Source organism: Enhydra lutris, unplaced genomic scaffold (genome assembly GCF_002288905.1).
Source record: "Enhydra lutris kenyoni isolate GAN:26980312 unplaced genomic scaffold, ASM228890v2 scaffoldscaffold40, whole genome shotgun sequence".
NCBI lineage: Eukaryota > Metazoa > Chordata > Mammalia > Carnivora > Mustelidae > Enhydra > Enhydra lutris.
In genome coordinates, this window is record NW_019154124.1 from 13,077,571 (window position 1) to 13,103,721 (window position 26,151).

The 26,151-nt window shown below is 33.8% G+C and overlaps 1 protein-coding gene across 1 annotated transcript in view; it reads right to left on the bottom strand.

Moving 5' to 3' along the window:
• The window catches only part of LOC111155269 (semaphorin 3A), a 204,151-nt gene that overhangs the window by 120,690 nt on the left and 57,310 nt on the right, over positions 1 to 26,151 (bottom strand). Inside the window, exons 3-4 of the mRNA XM_022515394.1 lie at positions 22,275 to 22,337; positions 5,047 to 5,166 (exon numbers count right to left, since the gene is read on the bottom strand). Of these exons, the coding sequence (XP_022371102.1) occupies positions 5,047 to 5,166; positions 22,275 to 22,337 (183 nt within the window). The remainder of the gene's footprint in view (positions 1 to 5,046; positions 5,167 to 22,274; positions 22,338 to 26,151) is intronic.

The window sequence follows — 26,151 nt, forward strand, 5'->3', positions numbered from 1 at the left end:
CCTCAAATACAAACATCAGAGCATTTTAAAATGTAATTTGCAATATAAATGGCGGCATTGCTTATTTAGGATGGTAACTTATACAGGTCTACCTTCCAACGTGATTCAAGCACTGGAAGATTAGGAAGGACAAACCTAGAAACCATTATAGACTGGTTCTAACCACATTTTGCTCAGTTAATAGGGCAAATAATGAACAAGCTGCCTCTGATGGAAATAATGAGTACCCAAGAAGAAATCTCCAAGGAATCCTGACTTTTCCCGCCTTGGTTAGTCAACTATAAAGTAAATGCAGACTCCAATGTATGACCTAAGAAAGATGGAAAGATGTAACCTGCCCAAAAGTAACTCCTCAAGGTTTAACCAATATAGCTACATTTCTCAACTTTAGTATTTTCTCTTAAAGATAAACTTGGGCTCTGTTGGGGTAAATAGCATAATGCCTTGAGAGAGATAACTCAATTATAAAAGGTTAGATTAGATGTGTAAATAGTCAAAAGAGTGCTAACTACCACTTAGATAACATTCTGGCCTTGGAGACTGTAACTAAGAGCATATGATTCAAAATTTTGCATAAAAGCAAAGACATATTGTTGGTGGAAGGGAAGAACCAGACAAAACATTTTATTGTATATCTAGATATATTGGTTGTCACTGTAGAAATAACCTTGGAGATAGCCATTAAGCTTCACTGCATTTCTTAATGTCCCTTTGGTTCAATCATAAATTGAGATCATGACATTAGGAGAGTATTTATAGAGTTAATATTTTCCAGCTCTCATCTGGGTCCATCTTTCTTTAGATTTCCTGTCCAGTATATAGAAAAGGCCCATTTGGAATTTGAGAAAACATCCAGAGACTTTTTGAAAAGCTATACTCCTCCTAAATTCATACATTTTTTTTTTTATTAACAGATGTAAATTTGAAGGGGAAATGCCATATACTATAAGCCATTTGGGAATATTCTGTCTCGTAAGGATGACTTACACTTTTCACTTGAATGGCATGGATGCTGAGAGCTTAAACTCAAAACTCATTTGTACTCTTGCTTGGAATCATTCCTTCCATGAACTCCGCGTACATTTTTATGATAAACACACACATGTGTATTAAGTATGTGACCTCACTAGCAGTTATCTGCAGTGTCAAGTACCATTGGCAGATAACCAAGAATTGATTGACACACATCTTATAGAACTGGAGTTAATTAATAGGTCTACCAGTTCCCAATTGTACCACAGGAAACAGAAAATGTGTTTAATATGGTAATCAATGACATACTGTGTGTGTTCAGAAGACATTCACTATATGGAAAGAGTAGATTTCAGAATACAGTATTCAGGAGTGTAAATATTGCTATTAAAAATGCTAGGAGGCTAAATTAAGGTCTATTGCCATAACTGGAAGACTAAGCATGGGTTTTCTCTTTTTAAAATTTTTTTTATTTTTTTGCAAACTATCATTATTTAAAGGAATTGTTAATTTCCTCCTACAAGATCTGTGGCTATTGAATGATAAAGGGAATCTTGATTTGCTTCAAAAATGATGTCTTACTTCTGTGGCTTTCAGTCATCTGAAATGATAAGTCCATAGTATCATTTTCTAAGAATGAGTTTCAACAATTTAGGGAACTCAACATAAGATAATGAGTTATTTTAAAGAAAGAACACTGTTGGGGCGCCTGGGTGGCTCAGTGGGTTAAAGCCTCTGCTTTCGGCTCAGGTCATGATCCCAGAGTCCTGGGATCGAACCCCACATCAGGCTCTCTGCTCTGCAGAGAGCCTGCTTCCTCCTCTCTCCCTGCCTACCTCTCTTGACTACTTGTAATCTCTGTCAGATAAATAAATAAAATCTTAAAAAAAAAAAAAAAGAAAGAAAGAAAGAAAGAACACTGCAAAGAGAAAACAATATTAAAATGTCGCTAAAGTAAAAAATGTAAAAAAAAATGAAAAGCAAAATGTTTTATTTGTGTGTGAGAAAATTATTTGTAATATGTAAAGGCAGGGCAGAGGTTTAAAAAAGATACTATTTCATTATTTTATATAGTGTGAGGCAAGTATCTAGTGAGGCAGTGAAGTATTTGTGCTACTTATAAACTAAAAAGATATGTTCAGGTTTTAAATGTAAAGACACATCCTTTTAAGTAAGTAAAACTTTCAAACTTCATAACACAAACAGTCCTGTTCACCATGTTATATCCTCCTTTTCTAGTCTTTCCATTGCTGACATTCTTTTCCTAAGGGCATGAAGCACACCTTGTCTCTTCTCAACTTCACAAAGAGCATAACTGTCTAAATCCAAGGACAGGATTTTAAATACCAGCACAGATCAATTTAAAACAGATTCTCTCTTAAGGTAACTTAAGCACTTGAAAATTAAATTTTATGTTGTATAGACAAGCTATCTTGATAATATCTTTTCCAGAATTTCCTAGATTGACTGTCTAGACTGTCCCAAATTCCCCCAGATGACTGCATAATCATCTACCCTCTGACCTCTTAAAGAGTCTGGAACAGTATTACCCAATATATAGCTGCCATGCAAATCAAGATCATTGAGTTTCTGAAGGAGGACCTCTCTCAAAAGCTCTGAGTCTCAGAATCTCAGGAAAATATTTGCATCCCAATAATCCTATCTCAAAAATTAGAAGGGAAGCTTTCTTTCTTTCTTTCAATGGAAGAAATAGCCTCCTCCATTTCCTGGGTAAATGGTCTGGCTCCCAAACCTGTATCTCTCCTTTCCTCTGTCCACCCATAAGGGAGCAATGAATAGTTGATGAGTTATAAAGGAAATATGCTGAGAATTCTACTAAATAGCAATTTCAAAAAGATAAAGAAAATCAATATTTGGGGGAAAATGATAAAAATATGAGAACAATGTATGGTATTTTAATTTAAATGGCCATCAAGATCATCCAAGCTTCAAATTTTAAAATGAAGGGAATTAAGGTAATTGCAAGAATCACCTGGTGAAAATAACGGCCCAGTGCAGTAATTTATAAGATCTGATAAAGTGAGGTACAAGGTGACAACTACTAACATGAAAGACAGCAATAGTCTGAGATGTAGACTTGTATTTTAAAAATGATAATTGACATTTTTTCAGTACCTGCTACCAATTAGACAATATTAAACTCTCACAACAGCCATATATAAACAGAGACACAAAGAAAGTAAGTAGCTTGTTCCAGATCAAGCTCCTAGTCCCAACTGAGGTCAGACAAAAGTCCTGCACTCTGGGGCAAAGGACACTGTTTAACAATGATGGGATTAGAACTTCTTGAGATTCTCTAACAAAAAATGTCAGTGGGTCATCCTCTTACTAGGAGGGCCAGAAGGCAGTTGGAGTCAACCTCTCATTTACAATATATGGACACTAAAGATCAAAGGGGTTCTTTTCAGTTTGTTTTATATATTATGAGACAGCGTCTCAGAGAAGTTAAGGAATTTCTCCAGTGCTCCAAAGCTAGTAAGTTGTAGAACAAGTCAGAAGCCAGATGTGACTCCACAGTGGGTGTCTTTTCTATTAACCTGTGTTAGGAGCTCCGCTCTCCTGATTCCATTGCCCTCTACAGCATGATCCCTGACAGACTGAAAAAAGTGCAATATGATGTGGAAGAAGTTGTCTAGAGCATCTCCTGAATACAGAATAATGGGGTAATTACCCCAGGCCTAATTTTGAGGGTGCCTAACCATAGGAATAGCTGAGAAAGAAGCAAAGAGGGAGAGATTTATCCAGAAGGCGCTAAAAAGTTAAGCATACAAAGTCTTCTAGACCTTGTGCAGGAAATTATTTCTAATTTCATCAATATGAAACAAGTAATTTAACTAGAACTGCCTTTTATTTCCTTAAAGTTCATTTTTACTTAAAACTCTTGGGTATTTCAGCAAGTATACTATACATACTTGTATGGGAGAGGAAGAAGGATGCACTGGGGGAACAGGCCAAAGAGGAACAACTGCTGGCACTGGTGTGACCTTGGGGAAGTGTTTTAATATTTCCAGGATGATCAGTAAAGTAATAATAATTGTGTTTAGTCTAGAAACCACATGTCTCTAAGGTGTCTCCTTATACAAAGAAGTTACAGCACAAACTGTTTTGATTTCAAAGCCTTTCAGTTGAAAGAACATTTTTGTATTACTTTGGGATACCTTAAGAAAATTTAGGGAAATAATCTATAAAGAAGTGGCTAACATATAAATTACATCTTATCTTTAGGATTTCAGAAATATGTGGGGAACAAATCCTTTATTTGCTGAGTATTTCTGAATTCCAATTTGAAAGAAAATTCTGTCACAAATGATTTTTTTCACATGAATGCTTTTGTTCTTCTTGGCATTTTGTGCCAAAAATTTTAAAAGAGCTTGTGATTGAAGGCTACTGGTATGCCCGATTCATGGAACTGCTTTCAGTACTTGTAAGTTTTCCTTTAAATATTTCCCTAATATCTCTAGTTTTACGTAAATTTACCTAACTTTAATTTCCTTGCTAAAACATCTTTTATGTACAACAAATTAAAGAAACATTTCTTTTTCTTTTCCATACTGCTAAAATTATAGCTCAGAATAGAGAAATAAAGCAAAAACACAAATGTGAATAATTTAGGTCAAACATGAGATCAGATCATCATGCACATATATGGCATGCTTCCCTAATCCCCAGGCAGAAGAAAACAACTGGGGTGGCAGACACTTCTGGCTGAGGATGGAAATGGAGGGGAAAGCTGGCAATATACAAATAAAGGAGAAAGCAGTACACATTCAGCCTGCTGACATCTGCTGCACATGCAAAATGGATTGGACTCTGTAATCCAGGGCGAAAGCAAATGCTTTTTTCCTTCCTTCCTCCAGTTCAATAGTTATTGCTGAGTGATGGTCTCATTCTTTTCACATTCACAGATTAAAATTAATAACAGCATCTGAATTTGAAGTAGATCCCACTGAATAGCAAACCAGAAGCTAAATGAGCTGAAGAAATTAGTAATGAAGCATTTGAATAGGGAGAGGTCACGGACAAATACCATTTTTTTTTTTTAAACAGCTTTACCTCAGGATGATGTCCAATTTCAACGTAGGTGCAAATTGGATGAAAAGCCCCCGTTCCACAGGCGTACAAGTGAGTCTGATTATAAGCCTTAAGCACCTTGATGAAATTAGCACATTCTTTCTGTAAAACAAAAGGAAAACCAGTGAGTTCTAGCAGTCAGCATGACTGAAAGATCCTCAAGGGTGCTAGGCATGCTTGAACAGATTTCTTTTGTGTCCTTTTCACAACATTTAAAAAAAAAGACATATTTTTCTATTGTTTGTTTATATTATTATATTATTATAATATTATTTATATGGAATATTATAATATTAATGAACTAAAATACAGACATTCTTATTCTTCGGGGGGGCCAATAAAATATTCTCTTCCATAATTATTCATTAAAACTCTTTGCAATCTGTTTATACAAAAGTGGAGTAAAGGTACAGATAATCAGTAACTACATGGAAATTACATGGTTAATTAAAGATATTTAAAGAATACACTAGTGAAATTTCTTTGCAAAAATGAGCTGTAAGTTTAATTTTAGAAAAACAAAATAAAAATAAAAGATGAAACAACCTTCTATTAAACATGAACTTTGAACATCATTAATAACCAGCAGTGATGGGTAGATGACTTTGAACTTCAGTTCTGCTTGTTGGTAAGCTCTGTAGAGCTTTTCCTCTCAAAAATGTCACTTCGGCCTTAAAGACAATGTGGATATATTCTTATGAGATAGAGAAGATGTTACAGTATAAAATGTCTATAGGTATAAAAATCTTTTGTAGAGTGGGTATAATTAATGAATATTTTCAGGAGGTTTATGGACATCCTGAACCCATACGTGGATCACATGCCCAATAGCCATGAACCCCTCAGGTAAAGAACAGTTAGTTATAAGAGTATATTCTAGTCCTATCTTATTATTATTTATAGACATTGAGACATCCCTGACATTTTATTTTCTGAATAAAAGATCACTTAAAAATAAAATAGGTGGTTAACTAGGTAGAATTTAAATAAACATTTGGAAAGAAAAAAAATAAAATGGACAGAGCTATTTATATTCCTTCTATTTATTCTATATGTAGGTCCTGTTAAAGAAATTGTTTTTGTGGGGGCACCTGGCTGGCTCAGTGGGTTAAGTCTCTGCCTTTGGCTCAGGATGGAGCCCCTAATTCCGTTCTCTGCTCAGCGGGGAGCCTGCTTCCCCCTTTCTCTCTACCTGCCTCTCTGCCTACTTGTGATCTCTGCCAAATAAATAAAATAAAATAAAATAAAATAAAGAAATTGTTTTTGTAAACAGGAAATTTAGACTTTTGTTCCTATTGGTAAAAGATCTGGGGGAAAATCAGCTAGTCAAAATATAAACTGATAATCCTATGGCCCAAAAAATACAGAGCAGAGAAGACTCAATTTTTGCAAAATATTTTATCAGATGAATCTATACCAATATTATAAAAAGAAAAAAATGAAAAGAAAAACCCAAACTGTCAAAATAGCTTCAAAGAAAATGTTACAGTCTCTTAACCATATAACAAATCTTAAGAATTGAATACATATGAGTAGAAAGTATGAGTTCATCATGGAATATATAATATCCATTTTGAAAATAGTCAAATGTATATTCACATGCTAAATAATAAAAACGTCTTAGAAAATTATATTGTTATTGATCATAGACTGTCCTCACTAATTTTATGTATTTGCCTATAAACATTTGGAAATAAGAACCAAATATGTAACTAGAAATGCAGATAAAGATGAAAAGCAGAATATATTGCAAGCAAGGCTGACAAACTAATACAAGATTCAGTTCATCCCGGCAGCTCTAAGTGTATAACACACTTCCAAATTCCCTCTCTGTGACATGTGACTCTTCTAGTGAAAGCTCAGAATGCATTTGGGCTTTCTCGTGGTCAGTAAGAGTTTAACTGAGGTGTTACAATAATGTAAGTACATTTCCACATGACATTTATATTCTGGGTTTGCAGCTGATAATTTTGATTTTATCTCTATGCCCCCATCAAATGAGGAGACAACCAAACTTGAGCAAAGTAATTGTTCTTTAAATTTAAATAGTTGCTTTCCATCATTCCTGATTTTTTCTGGGATGAAACCTAGGGATGTCCATAAATACACTGTTCCAAAGGGGAAGTAGACCAATTTAAGGTAAATTCTGTAACTTCCTAGTTATGATTCTTCATTACTTTAACACAGGCTGAGTAGTTTAGAAGAGTAACTAAAACATCTAATTTCTACTACTGTTTTGCCACTTTGATCCTGAATCTTTTGTCTGGTAAAACATTATAACATATATAATTAAGCTCTGGAATCAATTAATTTTGCAAGTTGTTATGAAGAAAAATTCCCTAACTTGAAGAGTATATAGATTTTACTCATATCTAAAGCTACATCTGAGACGAAACAGTTTAAAACCTAACTTCCAAGACTCTCAACAACAAACTCCCCATTCTCTAACAGTTTCTCTCCTCCCAAGAGGCAAGGGCATGAATGACTAGGCAGAGGAAAAAGGCTGTGAAAAACATCTGATAAACTCATTTACAAATGAGGCATTCATTAGTCTTACCCAAAGGATTTATTTGTACTTTAAAGAATATTCAGTCATTTGCAAAGAAGTCATTTTCAGGAAAATGTTTTACGGCATCCCCTTTTTTGAAACATGTAGGTGGCCACATACTCTACTTTTACATAAAGACAGCAGTCCCTAATTGTGGACTCAATATTAAAGCAGTCATGATTATAAATAACCAGTTCCGGCACCATATGTTGAAACCAAGAAACTGGCTGCATATATATTGGTAAGCAAACAAATATTCTAATAAATAATAGTGGCAGAACCAGATGGATGTCTTGTTCATTTTAGAAAAGAACAGGGTTTCGGTTTGCCTGCCATGCCTTTAAAGATATGCATGTAATTTTGAATATAAATTCAAATTCTCTAATCCCATTAGTAATACCTACAAAAATCCTAGAAATCTGAGAATAGTTCCTACTTTTCCACAAAAAGAGGAAATATTTTATGAGCACTATACTTGTGAACACAAATGAAGACTGATGTCATCTCTGCAAGTGTTCTGAATCCAAAGATGATAGGATTTGTGAGTTCATATCTCTTACAGATTGGGCAATTGATTAGCAATAATTAATAATTAAAAACTCAGGGTTCTTGAAAACTGTGGAATTGAACTACACTGAATATCACAATTTTGTTTTCTATTAACTGTCAAAGAAGCATTACTATAGGACAATAGCCATCCCTCTACAGAGCTGCTGGAAAAAAAACAGGGGACCATTGCTTTGAAACCTGGCCAAGGGTTCTACTGAGAATACTGGTAACAGAGTCTATCCCTGCTACAAAGGGAGTAGACCCACCCTACTGGCCTGGAATGATCCCGTTCATTTCCACAATGAACTCTCCTAGCTGGCGAGCAGGTTGTATTGTTGCCATGTCCAGGGGCTAGCTCAATATTATTTTGAAGTGAGGGCTGATGCAAATAGAATGGGGAGAAATTTCCTGGGTTGTACAGTAGGTTAAGACATTTGAAATAAACAAAGAAACTGAATAAAATACTTTCAAAATTGGTTAAAAAACACCTGCAAAGAAATAGTGAATAAAAGTACAGGACAGAGAACAACCAAAAACTTGAAAGAGGCATTGTTAATAAGGATTGTTCTTTAAAACAGAAAATCTACATAAAAGAGTATCAATTCTGTCATTCATTTGCCTTCATTCTCTAGCTTGTTGCTGCCAAGGGTTGTTTTTTCTTTTTTTTTTATAATGTTCCAAAACAGGACATTCATTTTATTTGGAAGCAGCCTGGACATTCCTCTAAAATAGAAGGAAGCGTGGCAGAAAAAGGAAACACACTTCACACATTTCTGTTCTAGGGAGGCAGAAGAGTGATTCTGACCTTTTCTTGAACCATGATGATTCTTAAAACTTAGGATGTAATGTACTTTTTGGCATTAAACTACTGCACTGCTTTTCTTAGCACCGGCGGATTTACAACGCAATAAAGAAAATGTAATCAGTTCAAAATGAATTCATTTTTCAAACCTTGATCCTTTTTGGAACTCAAGTTGATATACACAGACAAGTTTAGCAACAAGTTGGCTTCCCGAGAGTCAGGCAACCATACTGACCTCTTATTTTACTGAAATATATTCCAGGCCCAAAGCATTATAAATTGTTAACTTTGCCTAGAAGTAAAAGCACAGGCAGTAATAAACCAGTAAACCCCAAGGCCACACCTGAGGAACAATGATTCATCATCCCTAGTGACAAACCATCCGCCCTTACGTTTTAAAGGTTTCTAGTGCTTTCAGATCAAATTGATAGAGGAATTACACCAAAGAGATATCAACCTGGAAAAATAAATTAGAAAGAAAATGTCTACCCCCAGAAAAAAGATACAGGAGCCAAATGCACTGTGATTCAAAAACAAACATTACAAATATGTAGCACTGATTAGACTATGTTACGCAGACTTTTCCCGGACGGTTACAAAAATAAAGTCCATCCATCTGTCAAAACAACTGCTCCATGCATGAAAATTAAAACAGAACTGAGGTGTTTTTAACTAACTTCTGATAATTATACTTTCTACAAAAGAATATAATTTACCTCCAATTCCAATTACCTCCTTGCATGTTCTTAAATTATGGATGGAGTAGTGAAATGTTACTCTAAATAAGAGAAAAGAGGAGAGAAGGCTGTGAAGATGAACAATTTCTATTCAAATATATTCAGTTCATGATTAAATCAAACAACTTGTTCTGGTTCAAATAAAAATCCACCCAAAATGAATGTGTATAGTATAGCATTGCCTCAGGTCAGCGAACATTCACTTAAAAGAAAAAAGTCTCTATCCCCTCAGTAGTTTATGTAGAAATATTTTAATGTATAATCTACCATCTGGGAAAGCAAAGGAATCCTTTTCCTATCATGATGGGTGGATACATTTCTGCATGAAAATCCATTAATAAGCTTAATTCCTGAAATTAATCTGTTGACTTTCTTTTTCTCTGGTCAATTTATTTGGCAAACTGGCTGAATACTAGACTCTTTGTGCCAAAGCAGTAATCCATGAGATTGTTCCTGTCACTCACTTCATCCCTCTCTCTATTTAAGCTGTTCCATACTTATTTAGCCATAATGTTTGGTCTTTTTTTCGTGTAACACTGTGCTATCACAGCTGTGACCAGATCATCCATAATCATGTCTTCCTAATACCTCAGTATTCATTAAAGGATGTTAGATATCTCTTCTTCAAAGAGGCATATGTAATAAAAACTAAGATTTAACTGTGTTCTAATTATAATCTTAGTCATCTAACATTGACCTGAAATTTCATCCACCTTATGGTTTAGTGAGTAGGCTGTTCTGCCATCTTGGGAGACATTTTCACATTCACAATTTTTTTTTTTTTTTAAGATTTGTTTTACTTATTTGAGAGAGAGAGAGAGACTGTGCACTTGCAAGGGGGGGAGGGACAGGAGCTCAAGTAGAGTCTGTGCTGAGCTCCAGCAGGACTTGGGGCTCAATCTCACAATCCTGAAACCATGACCCAATCTGAAATCAAGAGTCTGATGCCCAACTGACTAAGCCACCCATGCACCTTTGTTTTCACCTTCACTATTAAGAATGATAGAATAATAAAACCAACTGACCTTCCTACCTTAATGTTTTGTTTCATTCTGATTTCAGGGAAGTTTTTTTTTTTTTTTTTTTTTTTTAAAGAGAGAAAATGTGTGTGCAAGCAGGGGTGGGAGGTGCAGAGGGGCGAGAGAGAATCTTAAGCAGGATCCATACCAAGCGCAGAGCCTGTCACAGGGCTCCATCTCACGACTCTAAGAGACCATGACCTGAGCCGAAATCAAAAATCCAAAGCTTAAGTGAGAAAGTCACCCAGGCACTCCCAGAGAATTTTAAATAATGATTCACTAGGACAACAAAATTGGCGTTATTTCACTGCTATTTAAGTTTGTGAGGTTATTCATATTAATCAAGCTATAACATCTTTAAAATTTATAGTAAGTGACAGGATGCCTGGGTGCCTCAGTGGGGTAAAGAAAGTCTCTGCCTTTGGATCAGGTCATGATCCCAGGACCCTGGGATCAAGCCCCTCACTGGGCTCTCTGCTCAGCGAGGAGCCTGCCTCCCCTTCTCTCTCTACTTGCCTCTCTGCCTACTCATGATCTCTCTCTCTTTGTGAAATAAATAAAATCTTAAAAAAAAAAGAAAAAGACTGAACACATTAGAACTATATATAGAACATACAGGTATTACAAAAGTTGTCCAGGACAATTTTCTCCCACTCTTTAAAGGAGTTTTAAGCAATTTCACTTTAAGATTCCATATGGACCAGCGAAACTGATGATATCCACATTTTAGCTTAAAATTTTTTATATTATGCTATCAATCTAATTATCACATTTGCACCATTCATTGGAGTTATTTGGTTTTGAGTGGTCCACAGTATGTACCTAGCATAACCTTTCTTCATCTTTATTCAAATGAATGCATACAACTGTAAAGTATTATGTGAAATCAACCTAAATATTTTCTTGCCATGCCAGGAGAACTATTTAAGTAGTCAAAAATCCCTATTCTGATTTCAATGACAGTATGCGGTTTCCAATTTTATGCAATGTGTTGAGCACTTAAAGCTCATGCCTTTAAGCAACTAAGTCCATGATTTACACGAAGTAGGTAGAGTTACAATCTAAAGAGATTTATTGTGGATAGAAGTAGTTGGCATATTTAATTCTAACATGTATGCTTTATTATAATAGAATTTAATACTCAAGGAGATGAACTTCATCTTTAATCACATGAGATATAACTGTGAGGAAGGAGAAATAAAAATGAAATCCAGATTTTAGAGGAATACTTGATTTCATTCACATATACCTCTCTTCTACCCTCTGCCTTGTCTAATATGAAAAGTGAAAAATTTTTTGGTTGTAATACTTAATGTCCAAAGTACTAAATGCTGTTGTATAGTTAATAATATAAAATGTTCTCTTAACATATCTTCTAATAAATGGAGACTTCTTGGCCATTTAGAATAATTCACATATAATATATAATCTATATTATAATATATATACACACAAATAGATATATGTGTGCATAGGTATTACATCTATTAATTTTGTAAATAATTTCTGAATACAATGAAAATTTGGAACTTTAAAATTTTTAAATCTGTTTATATTTATTTATATTTTATAAAAATGTTAGTTTTTCTAAAGATAGGTATTTATATTTGAAAAGATATTCTCAGAGAATTTAAGAAAAACATATACAGGCACCTGGTCGCCTCAGTCAGAAGAGTATACAAATTATTGATCTCAGGATCATGAGCTTGAGCCCCATGTTGGGTGTAGACATCACTTAAATAAATAAACAAAAAAATATAGAGCAAAAGTAATGAAATAATAATAACAAAATAAAAATAACATGGAGGTATTGATCTGATGCTTTAAAAGTTTAGTCAGACCTGGGTTAAAATTATTCAGGCAACATTTTTCATTTGCTGTGTGCCCTCCAGAAAGTTATTTAGGACCTATGAGTTCTCAGTCTCCTCAACTAAACTGAGATTAATGATAGAGCATAATGCCTTAGTACTTTTTAATCAATCATTAGCTATTATCTTATTCTTAAAATAAGAAATCATGTGTATTTGATTTGAATATTTCCACATCTGCTTAGCTCTCACACCATTCATTGTACTGTGGGATGACTTGGGTGAGAACTCTATATGAATTGTTTCTTCCTTTTAAGGACAGATAACAGAGTTTAAGCCCATACTTGATGTAAGGAGAGGTGGATTTAATAGAATTGGTACTGAATATTAATCTGTACTCATTTTTGTTACAAAGGGAAATTATATTTTGTTCATCAGAATTTTCATGAAATTCCAGTCTTCCAAGTGTGGAGGACTATAAATTATAGTTACTCTTTCATTAAAGTGGTACATGGCATAAATCACTGTCAGTCAAAAGGCGAATACAGCAACTGTTTAATAGTTGTAACAGAAATGTACTGTGTCAACTTAGATAAGCTGGAACTACATTTCCTAGAATTCTCTTTCCCATAAACTAGTTAAGATTGACCATAAAAGAAATCTGCATGAGATGTGGAATACAGAAGTTGAATTGCAACCATAAAGTTCTCAAAGTTGTTCTGATCTGCTGACCCACCACCTTGCTAGCACGGGGTAGCATCTAGGCCTGCAGCTCCTTCACCTTCTACTGATCTTATTTGTTAGCTTCTCTAAGACCTGGTCCTGGAACTCGTGTAGCTCCATAGCAGAAGACACCAAATTCTTCTATAAGTCAGCCAACGCAACAAAGTTGGAGGTAGTGAAAGAGACACTGATTCTAGTTTGTCCTTGTGGATCCCAGTTTATCCTTACAGGGTTCAGTCTGTCCTTGCTCTTCCAACTTCATGTGAGCTTTTCTTCCCTAATGCCAGTCCTGGTGACTTACAACAACTTCAGGACCATTACTTGACTCAGTGGCAATAGATTGCAGAAATCCATAGAATTCTCCACCATCTTCCACAACTGTATAAGGTCAAATCCCTGTAATAAAATCCTTTTTAACATCACTCATACAAGTTCTGGTCTCTGATCAAACCCTAACTTACGTAAGGAGATACCTTACTACTATAAAACAGCTCACTATGACATGTGATATAAAGGGAATATGGATTTGATCCATTTAAAAAGAAAACACAAGTTATTAGCTGATCATTGTATTTGTTTCTAAATGTGAATGGTTCCTCTCTTTTAAGGGCATATTAAGATCTAGAACCAATTAGTTATATTAATTTTGGTATCACTTCAAACACAAAACTAGTGCTCACTTCGGCAGCACATATACAAACACAAAACTAAAAAATATTTTGATTCATACACAGGCACACACACATATACACACACATCTATATAGCATACAGTATAGAGAATACAATATATTTAGTAAGTGTAGCACTCAATTTGAATGTAATTATGACAATCTCCAAGAATGTTCTACTCTGAATACATAAAAGCTAAAAAGAAAATTTAAGATTCTCAGTCTCCTGAAATAGTGTCAAAATTCTAGATATTATAATTTTGCATCCTGTTTTCTTTACCACTCTAAAAATGTGGTAAAGAGAAATATATAAAAATTATATGATATAAATAGAACTTAAGGAAGTTTTGTGATGGACTATAGACATGAGTGATTTTTATTGCTACATGACCAAATCAAAGAAAAACAGTCAAATGTTGATCATAGCCTATTTGCCTTGAGACAGAGCATATCCAAGAAAAATATTCCCAGAATTAAATCTATGGGATGTTAAATCTATGATATGATGTTCAACATACACTCAGAAATGAGTAGAAATGCATTCCTGAAGATGTTCAAGTGCATAAAGAAGCAGAATACCAATAAGGACTATTAGAAACTACATGTCAGGAGTGCCTGGATGGCTCAGTGGGTTGGGCCTCTGCCTTTGGCTCAGGTCATGAGGGTCCTGGGATCGAGCCCCACATCGGGCTCTCTGTTCAGTGAGGAGCCTGCTTCCCCCTCTCTTCTCTGCCTGCCTCTCTGCCTACTTGTGATCTCTCTCTCTCTCTCTCTCTGTTAAATAAATAAATAAAATCTTTAGCGGGGGGAAAGGAAAGAAACTACATGTCAGTTTGACCGGCAACACCTGCTAACTATGTAGTTAGAATTCAACGGCCAAAATCCCAGAGGAACTATCCAAATCATTCTAATAAACCCTTCAAAGTATAAAATGCTTACTCTACTCTGAAAATATGTACACTGATACCTGAGTGATATACAGTGTGTAATCAAATCTACATAACAGTTTGTCAACCAATGTCAAATATTTCAATTTCATTCTAACCAGTGAAGGATACAATTAAAATTTCCAGTTAACAACAACAACAACAACAACAACAACTCAATCTAAAATCCCCAAACCTTCTGTGAGTTTTTATATATTGTCTCTATTTTAAGTGCTAGCCTTACTTTGCAAATGCATTTAAATTTTAATCCTGAATCTAAAAGATTAAAAAAAAAACCCTAAATTTATGTATATGAGACCTGGTCCATGGAAATTCAAATACAATAATTACTCTTATTTTGCCATATTAGAAAAAATATTAATCAAAAATATGAATAAAATCTAGTTTCTAAAAAAACTTTAATGACAAAGCTTCATTTTCCATATATCTTATGCCTAAAATACAAAACTGGTTCTTCAGTTGTTTTGAAAGAAAATATATACATTATAACCAAATACGAGTTACATAAATTAGTTAATAAAAATAATGCATTTAGAACAATAGCTGGTATATAGAGTAAACTCCCACATACATTTATATATAAAATATACATATATATTTTAGTCCACTTACATGGTATTTTTCTTTTTTTAATTGAAGTGTAGTTAACACACAATGCTACATTATTTTCAGTTGTATAACATGATTAGACAACTCTATATGTTCTACTATGCTCACCACATTATTATTACTTCTGAATGCTGAATTTAAACTATAATAATTTTGCTCAGTTTACCTGATACTGAACCCCAAGCAGAAATAAACACACATTATGTGCATGTGCATGAAAGTCTATGCTCATTCCTGTAGCTTTTATAAGATTTTTACTGGCTTTCATGAAAAATCAGTGATCTGCATACATGAAGTGTCATCAGATTTCATCATGGGAATCATATTTAAAAATGAACACTGACCATAGTCTTTCACCATTTAAAACACCCAGAGAAATTATAACCAATATTGTCAAGAACTGTAAATGGTCTGTGATTTTGTCTGACTTATAACAAGTTACTAAAATAGTTTCATGGATGCTGGCAGAAGTTACATGGTTCCTGAATCAGAGATAAAGGACATTGTTACTCACAAAAATAACAATAGTCTTAGAATCAGCATTTCTTATGCTAGTTCCCCAAGCTCCAATTCCCAGTGGGCAGAATGAAAAGGGCCAGGTGACAACCTACACAGGCAATGAGGTGCATTACAGCAGAGGAGCCCTGGGTTAAGGGAACCTGAATATTTTATATTAGTCAGAAGCATACTGGCCATTACATTTTGTGAGAGATGTTAGTTTATTGTATTGGGCAGTAAGCATACCTGCCCTTTGTACCAAGCAAGAATATTTCTCAAGGACTGCAAACCAGCCTTTTTTTTTTTTTTTTTTTTTTTTTTTGCAAACCAGCCTTTTAAGAGAGAGATACTACCTTCCAGGTCTCTTCACTGTATAAGTATCTTTTAGGATTTTCTGCAAAATAGGCAGTCAGTGCCTCTATTCCATCAGATGTGCAGAACTGTGTGAAAGAACCATGAAAAATTATCTCCCAACAACTATATATTAAGGTTTTGAGGTTTAATGAAGATCTAAGATGTTTGTAGAATTAAGAGGGAATTCAGTTACCATTTTAAAAAATGTTAATATGACTTGAAGTCCCTAAAACAAAATAAAAAAATTTTAAAAAGTTGATATCAACTTTGACCTTTGAAAAAGTAAATGAAGTTCAAGGGTTAATGTGCATTTTGGATTATAATGAAACTTAAGATGCCTGTGTGGCTTCAAATTCTCCACTGCATTCACTTGGCAAAAAACAGCATTGCTAAGGCCCTGCAATTTGAGCCATGATAAATTTGATAGACATGTTATAATATACATCATAGCATTAAAAATGAATAACAACTAAAGGCAAAAATATAAAAATAAATCCTTCAAGAATTGGAAAAATGTCCCAAAATTCAGGTGCCTGACAATACGCTTTGAAATGTATCCAACAATAGCAATGTTATGAGAATCTGCTTTTTTTGTGTTCATCTCAGATGGTTGAAATTTTGATTTCCAATGATGTTCAAAATATTTCTAACAGTCATACGGTTGCCATTTGGTTTTATTGAAACTTAGTGCAAAGAGAGATGGTTTAGTAGGATAAACAAAGAAGATACAGAGAGCTATTGATTTGAAACAGATTCTTTTACCAGCTTAGCATGTATTCAGTTTTCATTTACAAAACAGGGTCAAGGAAGTTAATCCCTCAATAGAAATGTTATTATGAATAACAAAGTGGATTTTAAAGACCAGAAAAAATATCACAAATGAAAGTAAAGGTGAATAATAGCAGTCAGAATAGAGATATCTGGATTACATTTATCTCCTTATTCAGGGACTCTGTCCAATAATATTACATATAATTTTTTTCAAATTATAACTCTCAAGTTACAATGGAAAAGTTCATGAGCATTTAACTCCCCTAATGTAGAAATGCCACAACTATATAAAAGTGTAGAACCTACTACACCAAGAAAGCATATTAGTTTATATCTGGTATATTCACTTCCACAATGGGAAAAAATAAATACAGATTAATGATGTTGTCAGAAATGTCATTATTAGCAGCCTAAGATCCATTTATATTCTCTCTCTCCCTCCAACTACACATAGATGAAGAAAGAAAGGGAATATAAATGTCTCCCAGATTGCAGATTCCCTCTTTACCACAAAGTCCATCTTTGTGGAATAGTTACTTGAATTCCAGCTGCTGATTTAACATATGTATTTGATGCAAAACTGAGCCATAAGAAATGATGTTGTGTATCTTTCCAGCTGCCTGGGAAAATGGGAAGGGGCTCAGTGTTTTGTATGATGCTACATTCGGTAAACTGTGTAGGGTAAGGAACTATGGATGGACAGGAACTATGTAAATTCAATCTAGTGGCATATCCTGACTTCCCAGGTGGCTGTGCCATCTTAACCAGATTTGAGACTGATCCACTTTCAAGATATATAAAATCAGTCAGTGTCTTTGCCTCACTTTTCCTATTGTACTCTTGCACCTGAATCTAATTCTGAGAAGGCAGCACTTCCTCCAGGAAGGTTTGTTTAAAGGAGCTTTATCAGGGCCCCTGGGTAGCTCAGTTGGTTAAGTCTCTGCCTTCAGCTCAGGTCATGATCCCAGGACCCTGGGATCGAGCCCTGTGTTGGGCACCCTGCTCAGAGGGAGTTGCTTCTCCCCCTCCCTCTGCTGCTCTCCTTGCTTAGGCTCTCTCACTCACTTGCTTTCTCTCTCTAATAAATGAATAAAATCTTTAAAAAGTATCTATGAACTTTACTTCTAGAGGACTTCTTAAAAAAACACTAAAACCAGAGGGAACAGTAAACTCAGATTCTAGAAACCATGGAGTGCACTCAAGGAGGTCACTAGTTTACTTTTCTCTAAATGTTCAGGTCAGTTCTTATTTTGGTTACAATTCTATCTTGCAGTCCTAATGGCTGCAAAAACTACTCAAGCCTCATTCTTGTGGTTTTCAGCATTCACAGGGGCTCTTTGAAAGGAATTTCTGTCCACATGTCACAGCTGACTATTATTTACTCAAGACAGAGTGCAGAATTTCTATCAATCTATGTGTCACTTTAAAAATCAATCATATTGAATGAAAATTCTCAAAAACTCCTTATGCTTAGTCTTTATTTCTAAGTGGTTAAGAAATTACTGGTAAAAATTTAATTTCTTCTAAATACTTCTAAATACTTCCAGGAAATCAACCAACTGCTATTTTCTAAAATCACATATTAAAAAAGAAATGGAAAAAATGCATCTGTGTATTAAAGTCCAGAATAATGAATAAATGCCATGTATTTCATTTAAATAAATATGTAAATTGAAGTACATAAATGAGGCTCCCTGAAAAGAAAACAAATTTTAACAAAATGCATTTGGAGTGCATAAAATATATTTTGAATTATAGGTCAATGAAAAGCACTATTAAAGGAATAAAATGGGTTAACAGAAAAATAATAGGAAATATATTTTAATAATTGAATGTATTTTTTAGTGTTTGGTGTTTAGTATTTGGAGCTAGAGGAAAGATACATTTTTTGAACAAAAATATATGAAAACTATTGTGTTTTTCTTTCATTAAATAAGTGTGAACAAAGAGAAAACAAAACATATAGCAATTGAATTAATTTAATTCAAAAGAATGTAGAATAATAACCAAAGAACATTTTATCATGTTACATTAATTAGTTCACTTTTGAAAAGATTAATATGACTAATATTGCCATACCACTAAACCTTCATAAATTTACATCTCTCAATGCACACATAATTATCTGTCTCTACCATAAGGTATGTGACATGATTTGTAAGTTGTCAGCATGTTTATCACAACGCAGTATGAAATGGTCAGGTGCCATTAATACCTTGTATCAGATAGCAAACTCTTCATGTCTTAGTTCCTTTTAATTTAGTATTTTGAATCCCATAAGTATTTTCAATAAGCCTAGATAGTGAACTAAAGTTGCCCTTCTTAGGAAGGAAACCTCCCAGGTCACAGTTAGGGTTACCATAGGGCACTGTGCAGCTCATCACTTTACAGCAGCTGCTGAACTCACTGCATCTGGGCTAACACCAGAATCCCTCTGTTTAGTACTGATACCAGAATGGGAGGGAAGGGAAGGGAAGAGAAGAGGAGGGATAGGCAGAGGGGAGCCATAAAATATGAGGTAAATGCACTGAGGTGAATTTTGGAAACCACAAAAACAAAAGATTATCAGCTATCTTAGCAAATGAATGAGCTGATTCACTCATTAAATCATATGCTCTGTACTTGGCTATAGAGCTTATTAAAAAATCCAGGTATTTTTTGTCAGATCAGTATCAGATTATCTTTAATTTTCAAACTGAATTAAAATCAGAATAGTGTAACACCTCAGTGGTCATGATCTTTAAAGAGGACCAAATTAATTACATTAATGATGTTTTCATTAGAAATTGCCTAAGCAACTCTATTAAATATACCATAATACTAATAGCTAGTATTTGTATCATGCATTACAACCTATATAATAATTTCACTTGTGATTGTTTCAGTCTTACAGGAATGCTGTGAGGTGGTTGTCATGCCAAACACCCTTGACGAAATCAGAACAGGTATTAAGTAGAATCTTCACTGTTTAGTTTCTGTGTGTTAATAGGCAAGTTCAAATCCATATATGCCATATCACACCAAAAACTTCATCAGAGGCACAGAAATTCTGATCTCAACTTCTAGCATGTATTCAAAATGTTCTAAAATTTTGAATGAAAAGATTTTGAATGAATATTCCGGATCATTCTATTTCCTGATCAAGAAAATGGGGGTAGTGATACCCATCTCATAAAGTTATTATTAAAATTACATTAACAAAATAGCATATAAGTTATCATAGTACTCAACACAGGAAAGAGTCTCAATAATTATATGTTTCCATGTCTTCACTTGTTAAACTTTGATAGAAAGAGAGTCTGTTTTTTTGTTTGTTTGTTTGTTTTTTATATTTATTTATTTGACAGACAGAGATGACAGGTAGGCAGAGAGGCAGGCAGAAAGAGAGACGGAAGCAAGCTCCCCGCTGAGCAGAGAGCCCGATGTGGGGCTCGATCCCAGGACCCTGGGATCATGGCCTGAGCCAAAGGCAGAGGCTTAACCCACTGAGCCACCCAGGTGCCCCAAAAGAGTCTGTTTTTAAAAGTCACACCAGTAAAATATCAATTTCTATCTGTTCTTAGTTATTATCACATTGAAATATTTCAACATAATCTGTTAAAAGTAAACATGGCATTGTGACGTTAATAATTCTTTGTGTATTCAGTCATGTGTTTTGCCTTATACTTGTGAAGTATTTTCTTTTTTTAAATAATTTTCACAAAAACTATTAATCTTGTTTGTCACAATTGTAAAACATGTAATGTCACATGTAATGTCTCATGTAATGGGTAAAATAATAAAGCATTCCAAAACTTAAAGTACTTCATAAGTAGAGTTAACAACTCCTTGGGAGTATCAACATAAAATCCCCAACTTCTCTGGACTCCTACTTCATTGTTCTTTCTATTTACCCCTTTCCAATAGTCCTAACATATGCATCAATTTGGGAAGGTTTAATATTTGATAGAACATACTTATTCTGGGTCCACTTTCACATAATTAGAAAAATGTTTATTGTGCTATGAAGGTGTAATGTAACTTATCAATACTGTATTTGAAATAAAATTTCCAAGGATGAAATTTCCCATCTTTGCTAATACATAGTTAATCAAGGATGGGGGTTATCTGTACTTTGTGCTCCTATTTAACTACCTTCCTTTACCTATAGCAAACACTGCTACCAGATTGAGGCATTCTTTCTCCATGAACTCAGATTCCACCTCTAAATCATTCTAAACATATACATCATCTTGGGCAACTGCTATCAATCAACCAAGGTGTCCCTTGAAAATATCTACATACCTACATATATATACATTCAAGTTAATGTATGTTTTTAACCACCTAAGGTAAATTTCTTCTAAATACCAATATATAAACAAAACATTTAGATTTTTTCTTGTTTTAGAAATCCAAAAATATCTAAGACATAACATAACACAAATTATGTATGTTTTCAATCCTGTAATTCATTTTACTTTATTGATTTAAATGATTATAACTGCTTTTTATGATCTGTGCTATAGCTGGCTAATACTTGGCTATATCTCAAAACAGTGACCAACTTAATTTTACTGACGAAAGTTTACTTTAGGAAAAATGGCCTATATTTTTTTACAATGGTAAAACCATTGTAGAGCTGCTTACCATTCCTCTTTTTTTTTCCATAGCACCCAGGACAATGCCTGTTATGTCATTACTCAATCTATATTTATTTAAGAAACCAGAGTGTATGAAAGGAAGGAAGGAAGGAAGGAAGAGGAAAGGAAAGGAAAAGAAAGAAAAGAATAGGAAAAAAAGGAGTGGTAATTTAATCATGACTCAGAAGTAAAAAAATATCATATCATCCAAAAGGAATTCAAGAGGAATTAACATATGAAAACCAATTTGTACAAAGAACATGACTTACGGAATATGAGTACATATGCTGCATAATTGCTTTTGTCAATTACCTTTTACATATATATAAATCCTCAAAGGGAACATATTTTTGCTTTATTTAGGCATGTTGTTACTTTTACCAACTTTCTTTAAATAAAATGTCAATATCTGAAATTAATTATTTTGTTTCTAAAGTGATTAAGTACACAGGTAAAGTATGGTGTTTATTTAATATAATACTGAACAAAAGTGATGATAGAGTAACAGATCACTTATGCAATTACTGAGATGATTTAGTAGACTGATACTTACCAGGATATCTTTGCCAGCCCACTTGCATTCATCTCTTCTGGTATAAGATACTGGCCACACAATCTGAGAACGGAGAAAAACAACTTTATGCCACGTTAAGTTCTCTAAGTGATCCAACATTACAGACTGTTACACCAAGTTGGGACAACTTAGATAAAGTTCCACAAAACACTATGAGACAGGGACTTTTCAGCTTAGACTTTGCAGTGGCATCAGTTAATTGGTATGAACTTAAATCATTCCATCTCTGTCTACCCATCAGACTTTGCTGTATATGAAAGTTGAGCAACACAGAATTTATGTAGTCAACAGAGCTAAGTAGTGTAGAGAAGACAACTATCAGGCACACGAGGAGGATGTGAAAATCTAGGGAAGAGAGGTAGAAATAAACATAACATGTGGCTTACATTCTTCTAAATCAATCTGTCTTTATCATGAAATAGTGATCATGAAATTTAACAGAGAAAGAGATCACAAGTAGGCAGAGAGGAAGGCAGAGAAAGAGGGGGAAGCAGATACTCTGCTGAGCAGATTCCAGGACTCTGGGCTCGATTCCAGTACCCTGAGATCATGATCTGAGCCGAAGGCAGAGGCTTTAACCCACTGAGCCACCCAGGCAACCCTGATCATGAAATTTAAACACTGGGTACTCTGCATCCTATTCCCTAATTCAAATCTTAGCATGACACACTAGAATGAGCCATTAAGAGGGTTTAGAAAACCCCATCTTAAAAAGGAATCTTTTTTTTTTTTTTTTTGGACAGGACAGTGGGTAAGAGTAGCATTGTATACTTTCTGGTGATAAAGAAGGAAATGAAGAAGCAAATAGCTCAAAAAGCTTCACCACTGTGGGAAAAACTTACACTAACCGAAAAACATTTGTGTTTTCATCCCTAATATTTCACATTCATCCTTTGATAACATTTTTGCTAAATTTGAAAGGTTCCTATATTCTATGACTACAGTGACAGTGGTAGTTAAGACAAGACTTTTTTGGTAGTTTAGAGGACTGTGGGTATATTTTCCTCATAATATTAATGTAAATACCCTCCTCTAAATTTTAATGTAAAATTTTTCAGTTCCCCAGGTCAACCCAAATGATTACTATCTGTATTGGGGTAGAACAATTTAATTTTTTTTTTAATTCATCTTTCTCTTCTGGTAAGAGTTAATTAAAAAAAAAAATGTATGTAAAAAAAATCCAAACATTGTGGCAATCATTTATGTCTACTAGATAGCTTTTAGTCTCAAAATGACTGATCATCATTTATTTGGGAACCTCTTGATAATTCATTATAAATGGTCATGAACTTGTACAAGGGCTGTGATATTCAATCTAGAGACTCAAAAAACAAAATACAACAAATTTATAAGCAAGAATGTAGAACATACTGAAATAACCTATGATGGCATAACAAATGCATTTCAGGTCCATGTCACAATTTTAAAAACCCTAGAAATTTTTGAGTATGCATTCATTTTTATCATTTGAAGCTTTTAATTCAAGTATTCTTTTCTTTTTCATGTGCTTTTCCTTTCATGTATATCTTTATATGTAAATTAAAAATATCATTTGACCTGTTGCACAAAGTTCTTATATAGTAATCACATAATAAAAAACAATGTAACAATGGTAAATGCATATCCTTAAAATTCACATTACCCTGACTTCTGAATTCCTACAGCCAAATGCTGGGTAGTTCGTTCCACAGGTTCCACAGCCCCATTTTTACGTTGGCTGTGGAAAACCCAAGTGATCTATTCTTAAAGTTTACAATGGGAGGCTAAAATATAACTTTTATTAAAGACACAATAATAATAATACAGTATAGGGCTAAGATTTATGGACTTTCATATTAAGCTTGCCAGCTACATTACATAAAACTTATACATTATTAAAACATGTAATTTTTAATTAAAACAGGCAAGTTCTTTTCTCATGGTTTTTTAGCTCTTGACTGTTGGTGTTGAGAAGCATGGGCCTCATTTTATCATTTCTCTCTTATGTCAAATGTTAATGAAAATAATTTTGGTAACATTTATGATTAATTCTCTCATACTTAAAGGAGTATGAACTCTCAACTTTCTAGAGTTCCAGAGTAAAAATATGTAAGTAAATAAAGCTTAAAAATCCTGCATGAGTAAAACATTCAGTATATAAAATTCCACTTTGGGGGTGCCTGGTGGCTTAGTGGGTTAAAGCCTCTGCCTTTGGCTCAGGTCATGATCCCAGGGTCCTGGGATCGAGCCCCACATCGGGCTCTCTGCTGAGCAGAGAACCTGCTTCCCTTCCTCTCTCTCTGCCTGCCTCCATGCCTACTTGTGATCTCTGTCTGTCAAATAAATAAATAAAATCTTTTAAAAATATATTAAAAAAAATTCTACTTTGGAAAGCAATTTAATGAGGATAACTGTAAGTCAGTGGAATATATATATTTATTTTATATAAAAAATATATGTATTTGTCATTTCTAACAGTAATAATTTCCACAAAGAATAATTCCTAACTTTTCAGTTACATTTGTTAACCTGTTGATATTTTGTCTTCTTTGCTCAAAAATTTCTCAGTTAACTAACAATGACAAACTTTCTTATTCTCATATTGAAAGGGCTTCATGATCTATATTACACTTTCCTTTCCTCATGCCTCTATGCTTCTATTCATGGCAGCCCCTCTTAGTCATTATTTAGTAAGGAAGCATTTATGCCTTAAAGAAATAGCACCCTTTAATCAAGGCCTAGAATCTTTTCATGGTCCTTCCCAATCTGAGAATATGTTGTCTCTAACAAGGATTGGCCTACTATGCACTTACATGTTCATTATCTTATCTTTAATATTACAAGTCCCTCAAGAATTATTTATGATATCCTAAAGTGACCCCTATAAAGTTTATCACAAGAGGAGAAGCTTCAGAAAATATTGAATAACATTATACATAGGTTAAGAAGAATATTAATAGACAAATATACGTGAATTCTTAAGTAAACTGCATTTGCCCTACAGACAGTGTGATATAATTAAATAATATGTTTGGAATGAGATGCTTTATAATTAGAAATATGTCTTCCATTAGAATAATGATTTTAACCTTAAGAGCAGGAGCTATAACAATACTATGACATTGGGCAAGTCACCTAATTTTAATTAATTCACTACTTCAGTATATATTTATTACAAGTCTAGTTGGTAGAAGATACTGTGGTTATATCCCAGACATACAAATGGCTCTGGGATTTTCCTCATCTATAAAACAGTAGGTTGTCTCCTATGAAAATTAGGTCTTTTCAATTCTAGAACATACTATTTAAATTAAAAATCTTTATTATTTTATTATTTAGAGAAGAATGGTAAAGATTAAATATATTCCGAGGTATTAAGTACTCACATATTATCTACAGATACATGCACATTTATTTTTATTCACATATATGAATTTTATAAAATGACAAAAGTGTTATAAACACTGAAATCTGAACTGATATAATTATTAAGATATACAATTTTTCTTAATCTTCTTAAAATTTTCATTCATTACATAAAAAGGATGACTTCTTTTCACTAAACAACAAAACCTGCTTATTTTATGACGTTTACAAAGGACTCCAAGGTAAATACTTTTTCATTTAAGGAAAATTAAACGGATAACCAGTTTTCTTAGGCAACAGATAACCTTAGCAATATTGCTATGATCTGAGAAGACTTAGAAATCAAGTAGATTGAAAAATCAGAAAAAGGAATATCAAAGGTGATTTTTAAATGCCATATATTAATCCCAAAGTATATCAGTAAGGGGCATTGCTATTTTATATGATATATATAATGACTTAAATCTTTATGCACAGTCAGAATTTTAGTGTTTAATAAGAAAGTAAAAGC